Source organism: Arachis ipaensis, chromosome B6 (assembly GCF_059453495.1).
Source record: "Arachis ipaensis isolate K30076 ecotype BB chromosome B6, ASM5945349v1, whole genome shotgun sequence".
NCBI lineage: Eukaryota > Viridiplantae > Streptophyta > Magnoliopsida > Fabales > Fabaceae > Arachis > Arachis ipaensis.
In genome coordinates, this window is record NC_142441.1 from 141,350,542 (window position 1) to 141,374,544 (window position 24,003).

A 24,003-nucleotide genomic window follows, 5' to 3' on the forward strand; every position below is an offset into this window, starting at 1 on the left:
TTTTCATTCTCTAGTTATGTAAAGAAAGAAAACCAACACCAAGCATTTAAGAGTTTTTTTTCACATTATTGGTTGTACAAATATAATCATTATTGTTTATCCAAATAGAAATTTAATGATGGAAAATCAGGGTAGATGAGAATAGAAGTTTTTCCCAAGTATAAAATTTGGGGTAGGTGACTAGGTGTCAGAATCATTAATGTTTGGTCAATGACTCACGCTCTAAAACTAGGTCATTCTATTATTCCTTTATTAATCATTTAGCAATAATACATGAACATTTTTTTTAATTATATAAGTTAATTACCAAAAAGAATTTTAAAAGAAACTTATGTAAGTATATATCTCTTACTTTTATATCAACAGCTTTTTTTTTTTTTTCAGATTGTCTTATATAATTGTTAATTCACACATAAAACGTGACATAACACAATAATAATATAAATAAATAAAATTTATGTAACATTATTGTCAGTAGTTTGTTCATACACAAGTCGTGGCATGAGACACAATAATAAAACAAAAATAATATTTATATATTAAAATTAATTATTAATATATTTTTATATAAATATGTATAATTTAATTTATTTTAAATATATTTATATTTTAATATATATTTTATATTAATAACTAATTTTAGTTGATAATTTTAATATATACTTAAAATGATTAATAATAAAATATAAGATGATATTTTAATCAAAATTTTATAATTATTTTGATATGAAAATATTTTGTTTTAATTATTATTAAATAATAAATTATAAAATTTAAATTTTTTTATAAAATATTATTTTTATATAAAATATGACTAATAAGTCATATTTTCAAAAAATTTATAAAAAATATTTTTAATATTTTTATTAAAATATATACTAAACGTAATATAATATAATAATTTGTGCATTATTTTTGCTAATTAATTATAACATAATAATAATAAAAATATTATGTATATATAAAAATAAATTATTAAATTAAATATTATAGATTTTTATATAAATTTGTGTGATGTTTAAGTTATTTTTAATATATTTATATATTAATATATATTTTATACTAATAAATAATTTGGTTATTGTTTTAATATGTAAATAATAATAATAATAATAATAATAATAATAATAAATCAAACTAAAATACGAATCAACAGCTCCTTGGTCCTTGCCATGGCCGCTGGCACCCTGCACCGTCATTGCTGAATGCTGATCCCATCTGGGAGCTTCTTCTCTTCAGCCTAGTCAACTCTATTCATCTCATTTCAAACCGCCCCTTTGTTTCCCTCTCTCCAAGAAAAATAAACCTTCTATCATTTTGAATTTGCTCCCAGATTCTCGCAGATTTCTCGGTCAACCATTTTTCTCTTCCTGGTCTCATTCTAAACCCGCCTCAAAAGTTCTCTTTATTATTAATTATTGTTATTATTGTTTCTGAGTTTACATTGATAGAATTGAAGTCTCAGATGGTGGCTTGGTTTTCGGTTGAGCAAAATCGGAGATGAGAGGACCCTCCCCAGGCACCGTGGAGCCACGTCACCGGTTGTCAACTTCCATAAGGTTACTCATTCTTCTTATAGTTAATGTGATCCGTGTTGAAACAAGAAAAGGATCCTCATTAGTTTTTTTTTTCTTAGCTGCCTAATTTTGTGTTTGTATGGTTAATTTTGTGAATCAAGGTATAAATAGAGTTTTAGATTACTACGTCTAATTTTGGAAAACTGATTTGTACATATTATTAAAATCCTACATATAAATATCAATCGTCAAGTGTGAAATTCTTGTGAGTTTTTGTTTATTTTGTACTTGTTTATTTGATTGGAACCTAATGTTATGCTTTGATCATAGTTGCGCATGGCAATAAATAGAAATATGAACTAACTTTGGAAGTAAGAACTAACTTTAATAATTTGAAACTGAGGATTGGATTTTGATGGCACTCTTAGACTCTGTTTGGATTTTTTCTCTATAGAGATGGAGAGACAAAGACAGAAGAGAATATTTCCTGGCCTCACTTTTAGGAAGTACAAGAAAATACAAGAATTTTCTGTCTCCGAGGATAAATTTTGTGTTTCTGTCCCTGTCCTTGTTTCCACAACCAAACGAAGTTATATGTCTATTTTCTCTGTATTTTTGTTTGTGAGACTGAATCCAAATGCAGCCTTAATACCTAAGCATGTTGAGGATGAAGTTTGGTTCCAAATAGTCCTAAGATACAAAATTGGAACTGGGTGTTGGAGAGTACCTTTTGTTGACCTGAACTGACTCTTGCTATTGTAAACTTCCTTGCAAATGAAAAAATATTTCTGTCATATCAGTTAACTAAATTTGCAAAATCATAATTAAGAATTTATACTAAAACAAAGCATGTTTATAGGATTAACTCATAAATGTAATAGGAGATTTTGCTGCTCCCTTTTGTATTTTAGCAAAACTAGAGTGCCTTGGACTTTGCTTCTTGCTTTGTACTGGTTAGAGTGGTATTTTCTCTCAGTTTCTTTGAGTGGTTCCCAAAGTAAAAATTTTTAGTCAACGGGCAAATGTTACAATTTTTATTTTTTATTTATTTTTTGGAGAAAATGAGAAGTATGATTAACAAGAAGAGAAAGACGTTACAGGTATACTCATGGATAAGAGATACTCCTTCCAAAAGATTAGGAAAAACCGAAAACCAAAATCCAACAACAATTTTATACTATATCAACCATTCTCAATTCATTTGGATTCAAGATTCTGAATCAGCTATAATTGAAGGGTGGGCATTGGTGCCTCGTTCTTTGCCAATCTGTTTTAATGTTAATGTCATTAGGGACAATGATGAAGGAATTTCCCATCTTTATGTATACAGCTTCCTTGCGTATATTGATGATGACATAAAACTTGAACATGCTCTTGAAACAGAACTTCTTAAATCTCTGCTTATTTTTGGACTATGCTAGGATTTTATCTTTTACATTTATACGTTCTGAATCAATCTTTCTTTTTGATGCAGTGAAGATACGAACAAGAGAGTTAGGTCTCAAAGAAGTAGAGATTTTAAGGATGTTGAAAAGGCATTGCATGCTCCATTTCAAGATAGGAATATAAATTGCAAGCCTAATTGGAAACTAGTTTTGGTCATTGTTGTACTGGGAACTTTAGTCACAATTTTTCATCCTCCAGCTGTTTATAATACTGATCATATATCAAACACAATTTCACGGTATGGCTAATTGTCTTTCACAATGTTTTCACAGTTACCTTGACCATTGGTTGTTTCCTGATATTGTGATAGTCTCCATTTTAAATCTGCTTTCCCTTGGAAAAGATGCAGTTTGCTCACATAGGCATTCAACTGCAATATTCACCAAATCCAAGCACACATGGAGCATTAAGTTAGAATGAAAAATTATATCTCCCTGTATACTTTATAGCATGCATCCTTCTGACATAATGCCTTGTCTCGTCAACTTCAATTACTATGAAATTGAATCCCTGAAATCGTGAACCTGTTATTATTTTTGCAGGCAAACTTTTGTTAGTAAATGGAATAGGGAGCCTGATGGTATTGATCCACGTTACTTATCAACTATAAATATTGAATGGGACCAAATATCTGAAGTTCTTAAATATTTGAAGGATAAGGACACATATCAGGGTGTTGGTTTGTTAAACTTCAATGAAAGTGAGATTGATCACTGGAAAGAGCTCCTACCAGAAGCAGAGCACATAGCCTTAGAACTGAACTATGCTTCAAATAACATAACCTGGGAAGTCCTGTATCCTGAATGGATAGATGAAGAAGAGGAATACGAGTTTCCTAAGTGTCCAACACTGCCTAAGATTCAGGTACCTGGAAAACCAAGGATTGATCTTATTGCCATCAAGCTTCCTTGCAACAAGTCAGGGCACTGGTCTAGAGATGTGGCTCGTCTGCATCTGCAAATTGAAGCAGCAAGACTTGCTGCCTCTTCGAAAGGATTACATCCAGTGCACATGCTTCTGGTAACCGATTGCATCCCCATCCCAAATCTCTTTACTTGCAAAGAACTTGTAAAACGCGAAGGGAGTGCTTGGCTTTATGAACCCAATCTGAATACACTTAGAGACAAGTTGCAACTGCCAATTGGTTCATGTGAACTTGCAGTTCCGTTGAAGGCTAAAGGTTGGTTACAACTTATGAATTAAATTCAAGTAAAGGTTCATCTGGTCCTTGCGATTGTGACCATGATTCAAAATGGTCTACTATGTCTCAAAATAGCAACTTGATCCCTAAAGTAAGACTTTGAGATTCACTTTTGGTCCTTTATTTTTTGTTAGAGAAAGACCAAAGTGAGTCACAAAGTGTAACTTCAGGGACCAAATTGCTATTTTGAAATCACGAGCACTAATTTGAATCATGACCACAATCTTGAGGACCAGAACAAACCTTTACTCAATTAACTTTTCATGTTTGTATGCTATGCTTTGTTTTGTGCTTTGTCTTTTCTTTTTCACTTTCCCTCTAAATTGTTTGCATCTTCATTTAGGAACACATGTTTTAAGGTTTTTGATGCAGTAGTCCACTTTCTTCTTCTAAAGATATACATACAAATAAAAGGATCACTCTTCCCATAGTGCATATAAAGTTTACACCAAGTAAAAATGACAACAAAGAAGCACAATGTACCCAAAATTACAGTGAACATGGTATCACTCTTTTGTTTAAGAACTATACACCTTGAACAGTACTATTTGTTATTTCAATATCAAACATGCATGTCAAACCATCTCAATAGATTTGGACATTTGGTGCTTCATATCAGATTAAGCGTACACTTTTAAGTTAACTGAGTCTGCAGTTATTTGCAGTTAAAATTGTGCGATGTATTTTTCAATCTTGACGTATTCCAGAAAGCCAATATGGCTATTGGAAGACATGTTATTCTGTTTCTTTTGAAGTTTACGATTCGACTAAATATGTTGTTCTGCTACTGACTAAATCCCTTTTGCAGAAAATTTTTACTCGGAAAGACCACAACGAGAAGCTTATGCAACCATCCTACACTCGGCACACGTCTATGTATGTGGGGCCATAACTGCAGCTCAGAGTATTCGCATGGCTGGTTCAACCCGTGATCTTGTGATTCTAGTTGATGAGAGCATTAGTGACTATCACAGGGGTGGTTTGGAAGCTGCTGGATGGAAGATACATACAATCCAAAGAATCAGGAATCCGAAAGCAGAACCCGAAGCATATAATGAGTGGAACTACAGCAAATTCCGCCTTTGGCAGCTAACAGATTATGATAAAATCATTTTCATTGATGCTGATCTGCTTATACTCAGAAACATTGATTTCCTTTTTCAGATGCCTGAAATTTCAGCCATAGGGAACAATGCTACGCTGTTCAACTCAGGTGTGATGGTTATTGAGCCATCAAATTGCACATTTCAACTGCTGATGGATCACATCAATGAAATAGTCTCTTACAACGGAGGCGACCAGGGTTATCTGAATGAAATCTTCACATGGTGGCATCGGATTCCAAAGCATATGAACTTCTTGAAACATTTTTGGGAAGGTGATGAGGAAGAGAAAAAGGTCATGAAAACTCGCCTCTTTGGAGCGGAACCTCCCATCCTCTATGTCATCCACTATCTAGGTAATAAGCCGTGGCTCTGCTTCCGTGATTACGACTGTAACTGGAATGTGGACATTCTGCAAGAGTTTGCCAGTAATGTAGCTCATGCAAGATGGTGGAAGGTGCATGATGCCATGCCGGAAAACTTGCACAAGTACTGTTTGCTTAGGTCAAAGCAAAAGGCTGCATTAGAGTGGGATCGGAGGCAGGCGCAGAAAGCAAACTACAGCGATGGTCACTGGAAAATTAAGATTAAAGACCCACGTTTAAAGACGTGCTTTGAGGATTTCTGCTTTTGGGAGAGCATGTTATGGCATTGGGGTGAAAAGAATTGGACAGATAATTCTACTGTTAGTTCTCCACCTGTTATCAAAACCAAAACTCTTTCTTCTTTATGAGTTCAATTTTTTCCACCTTTTCATAGCTTTTGTTGTTTATATATATTTGCTGAATCTTTGTGTTTTCAAGGTTTCCAGCAGCATGTTCAAATTCATCTGTCAGTAGTCTTTTAGAACGAGTTATGCACATATGCAAGTTTTTATTATCACCATTTTTGTTTATTGTATTTGTTAATAAGTTTTCCTTTTTGTTTTTCCTTTTGAATGTTGATTCACAACGTAAAAGTGATAGTTGCAAAGAAATTGAATGAAACAAATAAATTTTATATATAGTATCAAGAATTTGAATCCTAAAATTGTCATCTTCCTAACATAAATACACCTTGGCTTCACAGCACCCATGTGTTGATTCCCAAATTATTTGGTGAATATAAAAATCAAGAGCTTCTTTGTAACAATGCTTTGGTTTGTGCTTCTTTTCCTTTTCTTGTTTATTTTTTATTGAAAAATAGTAAAGTAGGTATGGAATTACAGAGTTTGAGGGTTTACATAAAAAAATGTGGAGATAAAAAAAACTATGACCATCGAACAATTGACTATCATTCCTCTCCCTGCCCTACTCTCCTCCCTCCCCCTAAATCCTTTGCCTCTGCCCTCCTTACCCATCATGTTTGCTGCCTCAGCCATCCCTCAGCCGCTCTCTCTATCTCTCATCGTCCATGGTGAGCTATTCAGATTCGCGACGACATTGTCTTCTTCTGATTAATATGCGACTGCAACTCTGCAAGTGTTTAATTAAACTTAAATTAAGATATCAAAATTCACAGGATAACAAAAATTATAAATTTAATAATAATTAATGTCTCATTTTATAATTTATTATTTTTTTAAATAATATTTTTTTTTTTTATTTTAAATTTGTGTAAAATGTTTGAATTTAGTGATATATATATATATTTTTTATGATTATTCTATCTCAAATAGACAAATACATGTTCATTCCTTTATTTAGGACGTGTTTATTGGTTCATATAAAACATATTTAGTTGAAACAAATGTGGTATATAGATTTTGAATTCAATAATAGTTTTGGAGAAGAGGAATGCTAGGGCCAGTAATTTTGGTGTTTTGTAATTATCAATTGGCTATCAATAGTATTTTTAATGGTGTGAGATTATATTTAATAGTAAGAGATCACTCACTTTTGTTTTAATAGTTAAGTGTTGGCCAGAAAACACAAAAATTGCTGACCCCTAAACTTTTCTTTTGGAGAATGTTGTACGAAAGAGGGACTCACATTTTAAAATTAAAAAGGATAGAAACACAAATCTTGAAAAAAAGCCAGAATTAGATTTTTGAGGATTTTAATTTTGAATTAATTAGTCATTAAAAAAAATATTAAGTAGATCTTCTATTATAATAAACGATAAACATGTATATTTTTCTGTTAATAGATAGTATAAAATAAAATAGGTTATCCATGTATTTTATCATATACAGTGATGGGTGTTTTGCTGCTCTCACGTAAGTATGGAAACAATGTAGTTTTGGACAATGAGATATTTATTAACTTTTGAATTTGTTTATAATATTTATGAGAAAAATCCAAATCAGCCCCTGACAATTACCTCGAAAGACAACGAGGCCCCTGACAAAAAAAACCCCAATCCGGCCCCTGACAAAAAAAAATAAACCCAACCCGGCCCTTGACAATTACTTCGAAAGGACAACGAGACCCCTGTGCCAAAAAAAAATAAATGTTATTTTTTTGGCACAGGGACTAATCTGTCCCCCAAAAAATTTATCAGGGACCGGATTGGGTGTTTTTTTTTTCTTGGGGGCCTCGTTGTCCTTTCCTGATAATTGTCAGGGGCCGGATGGGGTATTCACTCAATATTTATTAATTGCTCTCTATTATTTATCATGAATCATATTAAAATAGATGAAGTTTTGTTCCAAAAACTGTTATCTGCATAACGATCTTTCATAAATAAATACGCCATAGTAGGTAACAATACATATAAACATCATCGTTAAGTTTAACATGATGAATTGATAGAAAGATATCACGTGTCCATGTTTATTATTGAGGAGGACCAAATTGATATTTTTTCGAGCAAAGACTCAATCTAACTCCTATCTATTTTCACGAAGAACAAGACACTCCTTGTAAAAAAAAAGAACACTTCGATATTCAATCTTTTTTATTTTAGGATAATACGATTTTTTTTATTAAAAAATCCGTTAAATGGTACTTAAAATTAGTTTGATGGGAATTTTATTTGTAATATGTCAGAGTTTTAAACCCCACAAAGTTCCTTTCAATACTATAACCAACTTATAATCATTATTCATTACTACTACCATGGTTCTGAAAACCAGATTGGCCGGTCGAACTGGTTCGACCATGAACCAACAGCTTTAACGGTTTGGTTTATTGTCCAAAACCGATCAACTAAAAACCGGATGTGAGCCGTTGAACCGGCCGGTAACCGGAACCGTCCGGTTTCAGTAACACGACGCCGTTTCGTTAAAAAAGAGAGAGAGAGATGCCAACCCCCAGCCTTGTGCCCCCCCAACCCCAAGCCCCTTCCTTCAGAAATCGGATCTCACTTCAGAGAGCAACAACAACGAACTGCTGCCCGCAACCTAGCCTCCACCACCGCCTTGTGCCTCTATTGCCGCCACGACGTCCGTCGCAACGACCCCTGTTCGCTCTCAGACTCACCAGTCGCAGGCACGTTGTTTCTTCCTCGAGCGTCCGACGTCTTCGTCTTCTCACCGTCATGCTAGCCGTCGTCTTCGTCTGCTAACTCTGCTCGCCATCGTGCTCGTCGTCTCAGACCGAAGGTCAGTGCTCACTGTCACCTGATCTTCATTCTTTTTAATGCTCTGTTCGGAAATCAAATCACAGGATGATTGATTATTGAATGTTTTGTGATTTTATTGAAGAAAAAACCCTTCCCCATTCCAATCTCCTTCCTTCGAGTTCAGAGAGCAGAAGCTCAACCAAGAAAAAAACCCTTCTCCATTCCAATCTTGTCGCCGTCTGTCGGAGTGAGAGACTGCTGTTGCCGCCTCCGTTGCACTCAAGAACTTCCGTCTTCGTGCTATCGGCGTTCGCTACTTCGCTCCATTCCAATCTAGTGCTTGCTTGTTCTTCGTGTTTCTTTTATTGTCTGTTCAGAAATCAAACCCTCTTCGTGCTTGTTCTTCGATGGTCAGTGATAGTCGTTTTTTAATGCTCACTGCTAGTGTTCTCACTGCTGGTGTTTTGTGCTTTCATTGATTGATGATTATTGATTAAGTAATGTGTTGCTATTTTTTTTTACTCTGTGCTTCAGTTAATTGGATGCTCTGTCAGTGCTTAGTGCTTGTTCTTGGTTGATTGGCTTTGCTCACTACTCTAGCTTGTTCTGGCCTGTTCTTGACTGATTAATCCTGTTACTGGCTTATTGATTGATGATAAATTGATACTAATAAATTGATTACTGGCTTGTTCTTGCTGGTTCTTACTTTTTTTTCTGCTGTTAAATTTTGTTAAAGTTTCTTGATTTTGTTGTTAATTATTGTGCTGAGCTTGTTAAAATTTGGTTGAAAATTTTGTTAATTTTTGTTAAAGCATGTTAATTTTTGTGTTAACATTGTGAAAACTATGTTAAAACTTAAAAATTTGATGGTGCATCTTTTATCATTATTTGAAAACACATTTTTATCATTATTTGAAAACACATTTGATTGGATGCTTGGAAAACACTTAATGCTATCAATGTATTAATTATTACTATTAAACAAACATGTTTTATAATTCTATAATATAGCGATAAATATGTTCTATAATTTTTATTGTGGTGATAATTTATTAATTGTTTTTTATTATGTTGATGAGAGTTTTTTTATAATTTATTTATTATTTTATTTTAAAACGATTTGTTCGGTTGGATTACAGTTAAACCAATTAAATTAATAAATCAATAAATCAGTGATTAGAATGGTTTAATGATCGGTTCGGTTCACCAAACCTTGCTACTACCACATTTTTCATTCTCATTATTATAACTTTTACTTTTACTATTTCTATTGTGCATACTTTATCCTCATCCTTATTTCTTTTATTGTCATCATCACCAATACAAATATCATTAATATTAATGTTATTTTATTTCATTTTTTGGTCTGACATTATTATTTTTTTAAAAGATCTTTGTACTATAATTAATTTTTTTCCTTGCAATATTATTTTCAGGTCTTTCTCCATTTAACCACCACCTATAAAAATATTCTGTCAAAAATAAATTTATAATAATTTGTGGGAGTTTAAAATTTCCACAAATTAAAAATAAAATTCTCACAAAATTAATTTTTATTATTATTTAATAGATTTTTTACAAAAAATTGTATTACCCTAAAATTAAAAAGTTGAGTATCAAAATATTCATTTTTTAAGATAAAAAACACTTTATCTTTTGTAAAAATAAACAAGGATCAAGTTAAATCGTTAGTTTTTTTCTTCAAAAATTAATTTTGGTCAATTTAGTCCGAATCTTTTAACGGAGTTTACATTTGCACCTTGCTTCCAACGATGGGTATATTATCACTGCCCCGCTACGCTGAACAAATCTTCTTCTGATCCTCTCAGTTCTCACTAAATGTCCAGCACCAGTAACACCAAATCGAAAGCAATGCCACCTCATCACTACCACCACCACCATCAGGTCCCCTGCACCCGCACACACCAGATCGCTGCCCTACTCCTCGTGGTTGGCACCTTCTTCTTCACCAGACTCTTCGACCGCTCCTTTGCCCCATGCACCACCACCACCCTCCTTCGCGCGTCACAGAATCAGTTCTTTGGGCCCCATGCGTGGCCGGAGCAAGGTTACGGTTCCCAGCTGTCCCTCAAGATCTACGTTTACGACGCCGCCGAGATCGACGGCTTGAATCAGCTCATGTACGGTAGGGACGGCAAGATCACCGAGGAAGCTTGCTTGAAGGGCCAGTGGGGCACTCAGGTAATTTCAACTTCCTTTTCTTCCTTTCTTGCTTGACGCCATTTACATTCTCTCATTTTGTGGATGGTGAAGCTAATTTGGGGCGTTTGCTTCTTATATGAAACATTGCATTTTTATTGTTATTTTTTTCTCATAAAGTGTTCCGTCATTTGGAGGAAACGTAGTTATTGACTTCAGTTAATTTGGATTTTAGATTCGGGATAATGCTAAGTTTGCTAGATTGGTTTTCTACTGAATTTGTGCTTGATTGAGTTGGAATTTTTTTTTTTATAATTCCTTTGTCTTAGTTAACACTTACTCTCTAATTTTGAAGAGGTATCACTGACTTCAGTTGCATTGTTTTATTTTATTATTTTGGTAAAATTTGTAATCATAGGAACTGGTATCAGAAGAAATGTGATTGAAGATGTAGTTTGATTGAATATAATACTGGTGCTTGGTAGAAGTAGATACCCGAGTAGTATCAGTTCTCTGTATGTATTCCTCACATATTGTTAGAATTGGAATGCAATGGTGCACTAGATATTTGAGAGACTTTAGGGTCTGTTTGATTTGTCATTTTTCGATTTTTCTAGTTTGAAGATTTTGTGAAGGGAAAAGAAAAAGAGAAACAGTTATAATAATAAAATCCGCTTTTTATGTTTTTGCTTTTTTTTCCCTTCGCAAATCTTATAAATAGAATAAACTTAAGCAGAAAACTCAAACCAAAGAGGCCCTTCTTCTGCCTATTCCAACTTTTTCACACCGTGGCCACACACCAATCCTCAATGCTTCTGTTTTCGTTTTCTTTTTGGTAACCTTGGAGAATTCACACCAATTTCACTAGTGATCTCAACAAAGCACTCCATATAAATCATATCATGAAGTGCCTGTTACCTATTGCATCATCATTTTCTTGTTTATTCTGTCTGAGGCTAAGCATTGTACTGAAGTGTTATGTTTGCTGGAGGAATTTTCATATTCTGAGAGTGCAATATTGAATTGTAGGTCAAAATACACAAGTTACTTCTGACATCAAGATATCGGACGCGAAAGAAAGAGGATGCAGATTTGTTTTTTGTCCCGTCATATGTTAAATGTGCACGGATGATGGGTGGTCTAAATGACAAAGAAATTAATCAGACCTATGTCAAGGTAAATTCTTTGTTTTCCTGACTGAAACTGCATATGCTTTCTTTTTTTATTTCCTTTTAAATGAGAAAAAAAAAAAAAACTAATGTTAACTGCTCTATATGAGATCAGGTCATAAGCCAAATGCCATATTTTCGGTTATCTGGAGGCCGCAACCACATCTTTGTTTTTCCCAGGTAAAACGAAGAAAATATTTGTTAAAGCTACTCTTGAAACTAAAATGATCATCATTCATATATATTGATGTCAAAGAAAATGCATAGCATAAAATATTGGATTTATTCAATCATTTGAATATTAAGAATAGTTTAGATGCTTTATAAGAAGAGACAAAGATCTTAATGTTTTTGTGACTGACAGGCTTTCTTTCTTCATGTACAATGTCTGGCTTAAATATTGGTGAACCTAATAGCTAATACTTGTCAATTCCCTGGTTTTCAGTGGAGCAGGGGCTCACTTGTTCAAATCATGGGCAACATTTATAAATCGCTCCATTATTCTTACACCAGAGGTGAACTTCTAATTCACATGACAGTCTTGTCTGCACACTAGAATCACGATAAGTGAAATTGTTTCATGAAATTTCATGTTTTAACTTATATCTCTTGCCAACTCATTTTGTACAATGGAGAACAAATTGGGTAACAAAGCAGCAAACATAATATATGTTAAATTATTCAAATATATTATTGGGGAATTTTCCATTCTTTAAGCAAGGTTGAGTTGTCTCCGTGTGACCTCAAGGTCACGGATTCGAGCCGTGAAAACAACCACTGATGAAATTATCAAGTTAGGCAGCGTACATTACGTTCTTTGAGTGCGGCCCTTTCCCGGACCCTGCATTACGCGGGATGCTTGTGCACCGGGCTGCCTTTAAGCAAGCTTAAATTTCCTCAGTCCTTGTTATGGACTTGAAAGAAACCTTCATAATATTGTTTAGAAATAGTGTTGTCACTTTGTTAGCAACGGCAACACTGTATCTGGAACTGCACCTCCTTTGTGAATATAGTATTAGATTGTTTTTATCAAGGAGCCTAAAGGGTGATTGGTTGTCTAGGTGCTTGGATAATGCTTAGTAGTGACTCATAATTCTCTTTTATTGTTCTACTTGTAGAGGCATTACTTGAAAAACATCATCCTCTTAAGGGTTCTTCGGTTTGGAGATTGAAAAATCTTTACTGGTCACAAAAATGTTGCTAGACATTTAGACATTTTTTTTATTTAAATTTATTTATCAGCAGCACTCTAATCTTTTATACTTTTGACGCCTCCATATATAATTTTTATCTGCTGAGGCATATAAGAAGACAATGGTTATGTATCAAGTTGATAGGAAAGGCTTGTTTAGCTAACAGTTTGTGTTTCTGTGTTCAAACATAGGGGGATCGGACTGATAAGAGAGATACAAGTGCCTTTAATACATGGAAAGATATAATCATTCCAGGTAATGTGGATGATGGTATGACAAAAGATGGGACTACTGTGGTCCGGCCTTTACCTATTTCAAAGCGGAAATACTTGGCCAATTATTTAGGACGTGCTCAAGGAAAAGCCGGCCGTCTTCAGCTAATAGAGCTAGCAAGGCAATTTCCTGAAAAGGTATGTCGTCTTCTATGACACACTGGTTCTCTAATTTTAACTTTACTGATCTGCATTCTGCAGAATGATAGCTTTTAATCCAAACTCCATAAACTAGAAACTTAATATAAAGTAAATATGATGCTGAAGACCATTTTGTGATGGATGAGATACCAATTAGCATTTACATGGATGAAATTCTGGTATTAATTTAGCTTTTCGTAAAACTTCATATTCATTGGACACTGCAAAGTGATTTAAGATTCTTCATTCTTGAGAATACGTGCTGAGTTGATAACATTTATATGTGATTTAGACTGATACATGGATTAGTACTTAAGCAGGTCTATTTAGAGGAAATAGATACATAGTTTATTGATTGCATTTTTAATAAAGTGTATAAATTAGTTTGTTATTGATTCAGACAGAAAGATGGGGGAAAAAGAGAAAGGGGGGGGGGGGTGGCTGATTGGGGGCCACTAATATAGAAATGTGACCATATTGTAGGCTGTACCCAGTGGGTTCTTTTTCACAGGATTGATGGTTGGGACCCAATCGATAATGAAAATAATGGAGTGTCGGTAAGTGGATAATTGGAGGGAGTGGAAGAATGGGACCTTTCTTCCTTCAACCCAAACTCTTGTCCAATGGAGTGGAGTAACCAACTTAGTATGAGGCAAGTCTCGGTGAGTGGCTATATTCGGACTGCTGAATCCAATTTTATAAGTGTTATGGTGTAAGAACTTTCAGCTGTATCAATGAGGCAAGGGGAGTAAGCAGAAGGGGGGAGGAACTTTAGGCAATTATCAGAGGCTGAGTGATGGAAATGGCTCAAAGAAAGTGTGTATTATGATTATACAGTGGTTCATGATATATCAGAAAGAATGGTATCTGGGGAGAGAGGCTTCTCCGTTGGGTTACATCATTCTGCCCCCTCTCCCCTTAATTCTGGTCCATCATTATACCATTCAGAATGTAGTATATATTTCTCTTATGTGTGTATTGAGTGACTGGATTATGCTTTAAATGATGTACATATTCTTCCCGCTAAGGATTCTTAACTATATACAAAAAATTATTCATCATGTATTGACGGTATAAACAGTTGGAATGTCCAGATTTGAAATTCAGCGGACCTGACAAGTTGGGAAGGAAAGAATATTTTGAACATTTGCGCAATGCAAAGTTTTGCCTTGCTCCACGTGGGGAGTCATCTTGGACCCTCCGCTTTTATGAGTCATTTTTTGTGGTATGCTTCTGTCTCCATTCTCGATCCCTTCTTGTATCTTGTAATCCTATAGAGGGGCTTGCTTGGGAAGAAATAACCATTTCCATTTTGACAGGAATGTGTTCCAGTTATATTATCTGATGAAACAGAGTTGCCATTCCAGAACGTTGTCGATTACAGCCAGGTATCAATAAAATGGCCATCCAGTCGAATAGGTCCTCAATTATTGCAGTATTTGGAGTCTATACCAGGTCAGAATACTTCCCTCATTTACCTTCCAATTCCATTAGTGGCAAACTAAAAAAATTTGATACTGGGCACAAAGATATGGAATGGATGACCATAAAAAGTAGTTTTATATAATTTTTAGGGCAAACTATTCTTTTGTCCTAGATGTTTTCAAAAATATTCATAACGTTTAATTTGTTCAGTTTTATCCTTAATTTTAAGTAAGTTTCAATTTTATCCTTATAATTTGGTAATCAATAGGTAGCTGATCTTTTTTTTTTACCTGTCCAATTTTACCTTTCAAAAAACCATCTTCATCATCAAACATTCAAACCCTCCTCATCTCACCCAAACCAAACAGTACACACCTACAGCCACCACGACAATCATGTCCTCTTCCACATGTGATCATCTTCGCTGTCACCACACCCTCGAACCCCTCCAACATCACTCTTTCCCTCACCCACCCACCTCTCTTTGCCTCCCAATTTCCACCCTACTGCCACCACTAACTCTCACCACCATCTACACCGCCACTGTCACCTCTCACCCATTTTAGAAGTACTTTTTTGAAAATTTTCAAAAATATCAAAGACAAAAAGTATACTTTATCTTAATTTTTACTTAATCCGGGTTCAAAATCAATAGAATAATTGGCGTAAAATATGTGTATATACTATGACTAAAAATATCAAAATCTAGTAGATACATATGCTCCCACCATCCGACGAGTTGATCTGCCCTCCTAAATTCCACACACAATGTACCTCATGCATCCTTCAGCATCAAATCTCTCTTTCTCTCATGCAGACAAAGAAATAGAAGCAATACTAGCCCGCAGTCGACAAATTAGGTGCTTATTCGTCTATGCTGCGGATTCAGAACCTTGTTCAGCAATGCGAGGAATTATGTGGGAACTCCAAAGGAAAGTGAGGCGGTTTCACCACTCGGCAGAAACATTCTGGTTGCACAATGGATCTATTGTAAACAGGAACTTAGTTGAATTTCCAAAATGGGAACTCCCTATGCCTTTACCTTGATACATCGAGAGATATTTTCTTGTATAGCTTGTGTTTTTCTTTCTTGGTGTAGCTAACTATCACTCCCATATATCAATTCTTTACATGCTTATAGTAGGTGTTGTTCATTGTCATTTTGTTGTAAAATTAACGTGAACAATCACGGAAGCACGGTTCACTATGGTGTAACATCCCTATAATTTTGAAACTTCCACGTTACTCCCTATTCCTTTCAGTTTTAGTATGTATATTTCTTTCCAAGTATGTTCTCAAAACTTATGATGTTACCGGTTGAAGTAATCTTCATTAATGATGCCTTAACACTTTTCTAAGAAAAGGTTCACAACAATAAGGTTGACACTTGACATGACAATGTACATAAATGATTCCACCTCCCCGGAGGGGGTCAAATTGGTTTCGATTGTATATTTTGCTGTAAATCCTCAATTTATTCTGCAAAGACATAAGATGATGGAGTCAATAATATAGTACGCATGTAAATTTATGTTTATCTTTTATTGTATTTTACTTTTATAAAATTATTTAAAGGAAAACCATTTGAATTTTTTATCCAAATTGACGCTCAATACCCCCTTTTGGCTTAGCAGTTTAGCCTAACTGCTGTTGATCAAGGTGGTGGACGTTTGCTGGGTGCGCCCACTTCCAATTATTTCATAATTTATATACACCCTTCCATTTCTAGGTTTTTTTTTTGTTCAGGCTTCAGTTTCTAGTTAGAACAAAAAAAAAAGCGAGGCACATATTTTTATTAAAAAAAATAATAGCACTACTAACAATTATTTCTATTATTATCATCAATTGAAAAAATTAGGCCCATAAGAATTACACTTTTTATCAATTACAACAAAATAAGAACTAGAGAAATATAGTGACTTACTCCCCAACTTTAGTTTATTAGGCTTTTTAAGGATGTCAAGGTTTTCTATAAAGCTATTGTGGAAATCAAGTTGACAACCCAGCCAAGAATGCCACTCCGGTGGATGGTAGCCACGCCGAGCCGGAGATAAATTGGGCCACCGTGAATCTACTTGCCTCCACTGTGGACGTGATAACCCGGTACCCCTTCCATTTGACCCGTTGACCCACGGCCGCACCTGGCCCGGAATTCATGTACTCACCATAATACAATGTGTCCAATGCAAAGTCCCCATTCCACGGCAACCACCCACTTGGGTTTATGTGATCACCCATGTAAGACAATAAGTACACTGTTCTTGAGTATTGCTTCCATGGGCGGCCCAAAAAGGTGGAAACGCTGCCTTTGGCAGCCGCGAGATCCGGGGCGGGTAGTATCCGACAATCGTGGATGGATATGCCCGTGTTTTGATTTGGGTCCTTTCTGTTTTGGGCCGTGATAGTGTTTTTTTGTTGGGCCATGGGCTTTCTAGCATACATAATACATTTTTGGAAAACCACTGCAGCATTTCCAAATATGAAATCTACGGTGCCGTAAATATCGCATTCCCGGAAGAACTGGCGGTTGGAGTGTACATAGCATGCGTCTTGGTAGCCTTTGATGCTGCACCGGTACACCACCGCGTGGTCGGCGCTTACGCGAAGCGCCACGGCTTGGTGCTTCTGTGGTCCGGCGTAGTTTTCAAATGTGATGTCTCGTGCAATGAAGCCGGCACCACTAGCAGCTGCACAACAATTACCATTAGTAACATCCACAATAAATGGAATGCGTTATGTAATGAAATTCTATAATAATGATTGAGGAGGAACTAATCAATATTATTAGAGAAAGTATTATTTTCGGTTTCTTTGATGTAAAGAATGAGACAAAGGAACATTGTTTGGAATAATATATATTTTTTTACATGAGTGTTATGTGTATATGAATGAAGGGATAAATGTTTTTTTAAGGATTTAGATGTGTCTTAAACGTATATGTTAATGTTATCAATTAAAAAAGTTTATATAGAAAAAGAATAAATATTAAAATTTTCAATGTATTTATTATTTATTTATTTAAATAAAAAATTTAAAAATTTCTACTAATAACCTTAAAATTTATCCTTAGATAAACCTTTAAAGCCATAAAAAATAAGGAATATCTAATACCATCAATACAAATTAAACAAAAAAAGGAAAATGGTAGATCCCTAAGAACTCAATTAATGCGATAGAGATGTTCCTTTGCACTAATCATTAGATGGGAAGTACTTTAATAATAAGTTATAAAAGAAATTAAAATTTGTAAATATTTTAACCGTGGACTAGTTGAATGTGCTGGCGATGAATCGAATATGAGATCTATATTATATATCATGCATATGCACGTAATAGGATAGCTCTATAATATTTTATCTTTCATTTGGACTTTGAAGGCATTCATTGGATGTATGCTAGTATTTCTCATTGAAATATTAATATGGAGACTTAAGAGGACACATGCATGATGCATGTACGCATATGGAATAATGGAATATAAAATATGATGATAATTAAAGTCAATAAGTGAATGATCTGTGTTTATAAAGATAGAGATAGACAGAGAACGCGCACAAGTTTCTTTATGTGTCACGCTTTGTTAAATTAAAATATTAACAATAAATAGTTTTTATGTTGACTGATGATGAGTCATGATACTTGAATTTTATTCATTTATTTATTTATTGACCGGGATGATACTTGAAATTTCAAGTTTAATTTCCAACCACCATCTACCATTCTTTATCTTATTTATGAAACCATTAGCCCAATAGTAATATATGATTAGTAACTAGAAAACTTGACCAAGACTTTTTATCTACTTTTTCTTCATTTTCAAGGAAGTATCTATTTGTTACACTTTAGCCGTATGTTAAGAAAATAATTAAAATATTATAAAATTTAAAAATAAGTTATTACTATAGGAGTATTAGAAAAAAAAATAATATTACATTGATTTAAAGTAAAAACTTATTTAAAAATGAAAAAAAAATTGTTTTTCGGTAAAATTGATTCAGTACTCTATTTATTATTATTATTATTATTATTATTATTATTATTATTATTATTATTATTATTATCTTGCTAGTACATTTTTGTTTTTGTGATTTTGATGGTTAGGAATTAATAGTAAGGAATTGACTAGACTTGCGTGATTAAAACGCATTCTACTATCACAATAATCAATAATGAATAATGTATACTCTAATGTCACAAACAACTGAACATTCTATTTTTGAAAAAAGGAGGAAATAAAATTACTATTTTTCATTTTTAATAAAAACATATAGGGTCGTGCATTATTGTTCAATCATCCAAAAAAATATGCTGGCCATTGAACTCTGAACACTCTCACTTGGCATTAAAATAGACTTGTCCACTGACACATACCAATCCTACTAAAATATGTACAACGCCTGCCACGTGTACCTTGCACTTGCTCTGTCTCATGCATTGTTTTCTTGGAAAATTCTTTATAAACAATTTTTTTTTTTTTTGGATAGATTGTATGTATGTACAAACATAATTAATATGTTTATATGGTACATATTAGAAGAGTCTTCGTTTCCCCTTCATAACAAGACCTAATGGATGGATTTGCTTCAATATTTTTAATTTTATATATTTTTCAGTTTAATTCTACAAAATGTTAAAATAATAGATAATAGATATTATCACTCTTATTTTAATTCTATTAAATGTTATTTATTGGTGAAATTTAAATTCCAAATTTAATTCTACAGAATACTAAAAATGGTATAAAGAATGGAATTAATATATTTACGTTTAAACAAAAATATTATATGTCCACAATAAATTAGTTATAAAATTAGATATTATATATTTATATATAAATTATATTTTAATATGTATTCTATATATATAATTAATTTAGTAACTGGTTTTTTATTAGATAGTATAATTTACATTTAAATAACTAGGAATGAAAAAATAAAAGTGAAATTATTAGAGTAGTTGTAACTAGAGAGAAAAGGAGGAAGACTAATTAAGAAGTAAGAAAAAAGCATGGAGGAAGGTGCAAAGGAATAATTTACCGAAGGATGCTGTGCGGAATGTGGTGATGCCATCAGCAACATTTTTCTTTCCTGTGATGACCGTTTTGCCCCTTCCATCTCCTATGAACATTATGTTGGTTTTCTTTCTACCCACTTTCAAAGTATCCTCCTCATACCTGAAAATTCCATCACCATCATATCCAAAAAGTTATGCTCAGTGCGCATATTACGCCTTTTACCTATTGCAATCATACATCATCATGGCCACACCAACAAAATTAAACTTGGTTAAGCAAGGGTAATAAACCAATAACAAATCTTTCATTTATTTCTTGTTTTTAAAATTGTAATTACCGGAATTCAATTATTTATAATGAGTTGAAAACATCACATTAATTTAGTTGTTTTTTCTGGTGAGGTAATGGGACCTAGGTCCAAACCGACAAAACACTTCATAACTAGCTCATGAAAATTAATGATTTTCATTTGTTTTCTATTTAGCAATTGAGCAAAATAAATTAAGAAGTAGCTAGTAGTTGCACTTGCTGAACCAAACATGATTGAATACTCTGATTATTATTTGTCGTTTGTTTCGTTTTGCTTTTAATCAAAAGTATAGATAGAAGTACTTAATTTCTGATAAAAAAAAATAAAGAACAATAATTCCATTAAAATATGTTATTAAAACCTTTTTTAAAAAAATATATTTTTAATAAAGTTTAATAATTGCACCTTTTTGTTGCCAAAAAGGTGAGGTTAATATGCTTTAAATAAATCAAAGATTAAAAAAATACAGATATTGTCTAGAAATTAAATTATTGTAGACTTCATGAAAATGATATACATGGTGGGTGTTGCCAAATGCCAATGCATGCAGATGGATATAAATCTTTTATTATTTTAATAACGATAATATAACTCCTCAGTCATGACTCATGAGTCATGACCGACCCCTATGCTTTCTTTTTCTTGTTACCATCATATAAATCACCCTCTTCAATTATTTTGTACGTTAAATGAAAACAAAAGGTAACTAAAAAGTGCGATGTTCGTTATCTTGGAAAAAGAGAAAAAGGAAGATAGACACCCCATTCTGCACAGAAACCATATCTACCTCTTTAGTCGATACTCTCCCATGTTATTCTTAACGTACCAAATTTTTCAACCAATACCAGAAAAAAAAAAAAAAAACTTTTTATCTAAAATTGAGATACGGTATTACGGTACTTATAATATTGAGGTCTATAAAAAATAATTTACTAAATTTATAATATTTAGAGTTTGAACCCAAATTTTTTAGTTGGAGTATTATTATTACGAGTAAGAAAAAAAAATGAAAATAAAAACTGAGAAATTTTACTAACCTTCCTTGCTTAACGTATATGATGAAGCGATGGCTACTTTTCTCCGGCGCCTTCTTAATCGCCTCTGCGATTGTCTTCACCGTTCCATCACCGTTCTTCGACACTATTATATCGGCTTGTATCGCCGATACCGGTAAACTCAGCAATCTCCTATCTCGTTTGCTCAACCATCTCGGGAAATGATTATTATTATCATTATCTCGCGAGATATCGGATTTGTTCTCCTCCTCTCCGGTTCCCATTAACCGTCTCTTGTTCTGTATAGGCACCCCCGAGAAATCGCCAGTGCCACTTCCGGCCGAGAATATCGCGAGAGAATTGCTCACGTGTTCTGCCAGGTTCTTCAAATTATTAACCATCTGGTCCTTCAGTGTTCCCGTCGCGTTCTCGAGCCCCTCCGAGCACGTGTCCTGGTTCGTCAGTGCAGCGCTGAGCCAGGTCGTCACGTCCTCGGTGGAACCCACGGCGGCGGGCCTTATGGCTTCATCGCCGAAGGATGATGAATCCAAGGACGGGGCCACCGAGCTCAGTGACCGCCACAGCGAATCCATGGAGTCCTCCATGAGTTCGAGGCAGTCTTCGTAGGCGGCACGGAGTCGTGTGTCCGTGTCGCCGAAGGCGATGCCCGTGGAGGCGTAGAAGGCGGTGCTGAAATGGTGGAGGGTCATGTTGACGGAAATGTGGACAAGGTCCTGCTCCGTGGCGGTTTCAGACCCCGGGAAATCCATGAGAGAGGTTATACAAAGTGTGGGGAACCGAGTCTTGCTGCAGGTCTTGGAGATTGCCTGCGTTGGTTCCCGGCGGAGGTTCGGCGAGTTCCCGGCCGAGGCACGGGAGCGGGTGACGGCAATTAGAGCAGCAGAGACAGCGGAGGCGACAATCAAGGCTGCGGCGAGGAGGGAGATCATGATGAGCTTCTTCTTTGTTGTGGAAGAAGTGGAATCGGAAGAAGCTCCGGTGAGTGGAGCAGTAGAACGGCGTGAAGAGCCACCCGGGTCGGTGGGTCCGATCCTACCGAACTCCATTAGGTTTAGTGAGGGTAATTGGGTTTGGAAGGAAATGAAAGTAAATGAATGAATGTGGGAATAAAAAAAGAAGGTATAGTATTAATGTGTTAGTGTTAGTTACTTGTTTCTTTCCATTGATGTGGAGGGCTATATGGCTATGCTACTAGATAGTTGATAGTTTATATAAAATGAGGGTGCTTTTGAAGAGTGGAGAAAGTGCTTGTGGGAGTGAGTGAAAGACTTTAGCAAGCGTGTGGCATGTATTATTTTGACTTAATACAGTGTGCTAATTAAACATACATACACACTTTGTAAATGAATAATAAATGGGTTTAGAAAAGAATTTAGTAATTGGTTGGTGCGACGTCGACGTCGAAGGAGGAAATTAGCTGGATACTACATGGAGCGTTGTCCACTGGATGTGTGGGAATGGGATCACAAACAAATAAAGAGAGGTGCTTTCTTTTCTTCATCTTTTCCTCTCTCTCTTCTTCTCTCTTTGCTTCTCTATCCCTTTGCTGTGTCTCTTATTCATTCTTCAGATAACGTTTGCAATCTTTTATGATAAATAATGTATATACTATTTCATAAAGTTTAGGAACTATATAGTTAATAGTTCTGCCCTCTTTTACTCTCGATTTTTCATAAAAGAAAAAGGCAGTATTTTTATTTAGTTAATTTTTTTTAATAAACACCCAAAATTATACATGATTCACTTTTTATATCATGGATTCAAATTAATTCAATTGTGAACCATATTAAGTGATGCGATCGTAATAATTATGTATTTATATATAAATATATATATAAATATAGATAAAAAATTAGTCATCAAATTAATTATTATATTTTTATATATAAATATATGATAATATTAAAAAAATAATATCTAAAATTATTTTATATAATATAACATCTATAATTTTATACACATAATATTCGTAATTATATATTTATTATATTTAAAATTGTATAATTATTCTAACGATAATTAATAGATATTAACTAATTAAGATATTGAATTAATTTTTTATTATTTTTCAAATATTATTGATAAATATATATTATTTAATTTATTTTTAATATATATTTATATTTTATCATATATATTTTTTTTAACGTGATTGATATAATTTAATTATACAATTAAAATGGATGATTGCAATTACATTAGACACTGCAATTAATTCAAGTTGTAAGCACAAAAAATTAATATAATACTGCAAATGGCTGCAGGATTGTGATAGTGACAATAATGTTTGCAATTTTATGGATGGCTAATCAGAATTGATTCTTTCAATATTTGAAAGTTTTCGTTTAATTTTATATTTTATAATATCTAATTTAAATAGTTTAAGAATGAAAAAAAATCTTAATTAGTTATTTAGTTATGTTATGATTTTATTTATTATTGATGAAAAAAGAAATAAAGCTAGCATAAATTTCTTAATTATTAGGCTATCTTTCCTAACGATAACTTTAGCTTGTCTGAATTTTAATCATGTCAAATTAAAAGGTACAACGA

At 33.9% G+C, this 24,003-nt stretch overlaps 3 protein-coding genes across 8 annotated transcripts; 2 read left to right on the forward strand and 1 right to left on the reverse strand.

Moving 5' to 3' along the window:
- The first annotated feature begins 1,124 nt into the window (after positions 1–1,124).
- LOC107605267 (putative UDP-glucuronate:xylan alpha-glucuronosyltransferase 3) lies at positions 1,125–6,167 on the forward strand. Of its 4 annotated transcripts, none has more exons than XM_016307089.3 (5): positions 1,125–1,373; positions 1,466–1,559; positions 2,992–3,201; positions 3,506–4,143; positions 4,973–6,167. In XM_016307089.3, the coding sequence occupies exons 2-5, from the start codon at positions 1,501–1,503 to the stop codon at positions 5,998–6,000; spliced, it is 1,935 nt and encodes a 644-aa protein (XP_016162575.1). In that variant the 5' UTR covers positions 1,125–1,373; positions 1,466–1,500; the 3' UTR covers positions 6,001–6,167. The 4 variants fall into 4 exon arrangements, with proteins under 4 accessions (XP_016162575.1, XP_016162573.1, XP_016162574.1 ...); XM_016307088.3 differs by having other exon boundaries at positions 1,140–1,373; positions 1,452–1,559; XM_016307090.3 differs by having other exon boundaries at positions 1,172–1,373; positions 1,460–1,559.
- Positions 6,168–8,538: 2,371 nt separating this feature from the next.
- On the forward strand, positions 8,539–16,360 carry LOC107605266 (Exostosin family protein). 3 transcript variants are annotated; one of them, XM_016307084.3, is made up of 10 exons: positions 8,539–8,790; positions 8,893–9,160; positions 10,580–10,952; positions 11,940–12,086; positions 12,195–12,259; positions 12,525–12,594; positions 13,464–13,682; positions 14,767–14,910; positions 15,005–15,140; positions 15,928–16,360. In XM_016307084.3, exons 3-10 carry the CDS (start codon positions 10,590–10,592, stop codon positions 16,155–16,157), a joined length of 1,374 nt encoding a protein of 457 aa, XP_016162570.1. In that variant the 5' UTR covers positions 8,539–8,790; positions 8,893–9,160; positions 10,580–10,589; the 3' UTR covers positions 16,158–16,360. The 3 variants fall into 3 exon arrangements, with proteins under 3 accessions (XP_016162570.1, XP_088345776.1, XP_016162571.1); XM_088489650.1 differs by having other exon boundaries at positions 8,551–8,790; positions 10,598–10,952; XM_016307085.3 differs by lacking the exon at positions 8,893–9,160 and having other exon boundaries at positions 8,551–8,790.
- A 558-nt stretch (positions 16,361–16,918) lies between these two features.
- Positions 16,919–22,984, reverse strand: LOC107605265 (putative pectinesterase/pectinesterase inhibitor 61). Its single transcript, XM_016307083.3, has 3 exons — positions 21,472–22,984; positions 20,147–20,283; positions 16,919–17,797 (listed from the first exon to the last, which is right to left on the reverse strand). Exons 1-3 carry the CDS (start codon positions 22,494–22,496, stop codon positions 17,100–17,102), a joined length of 1,860 nt encoding a protein of 619 aa, XP_016162569.1. The 5' UTR covers positions 22,497–22,984; the 3' UTR covers positions 16,919–17,099.
- Positions 22,985–24,003: the final 1,019 nt, after the last annotated feature.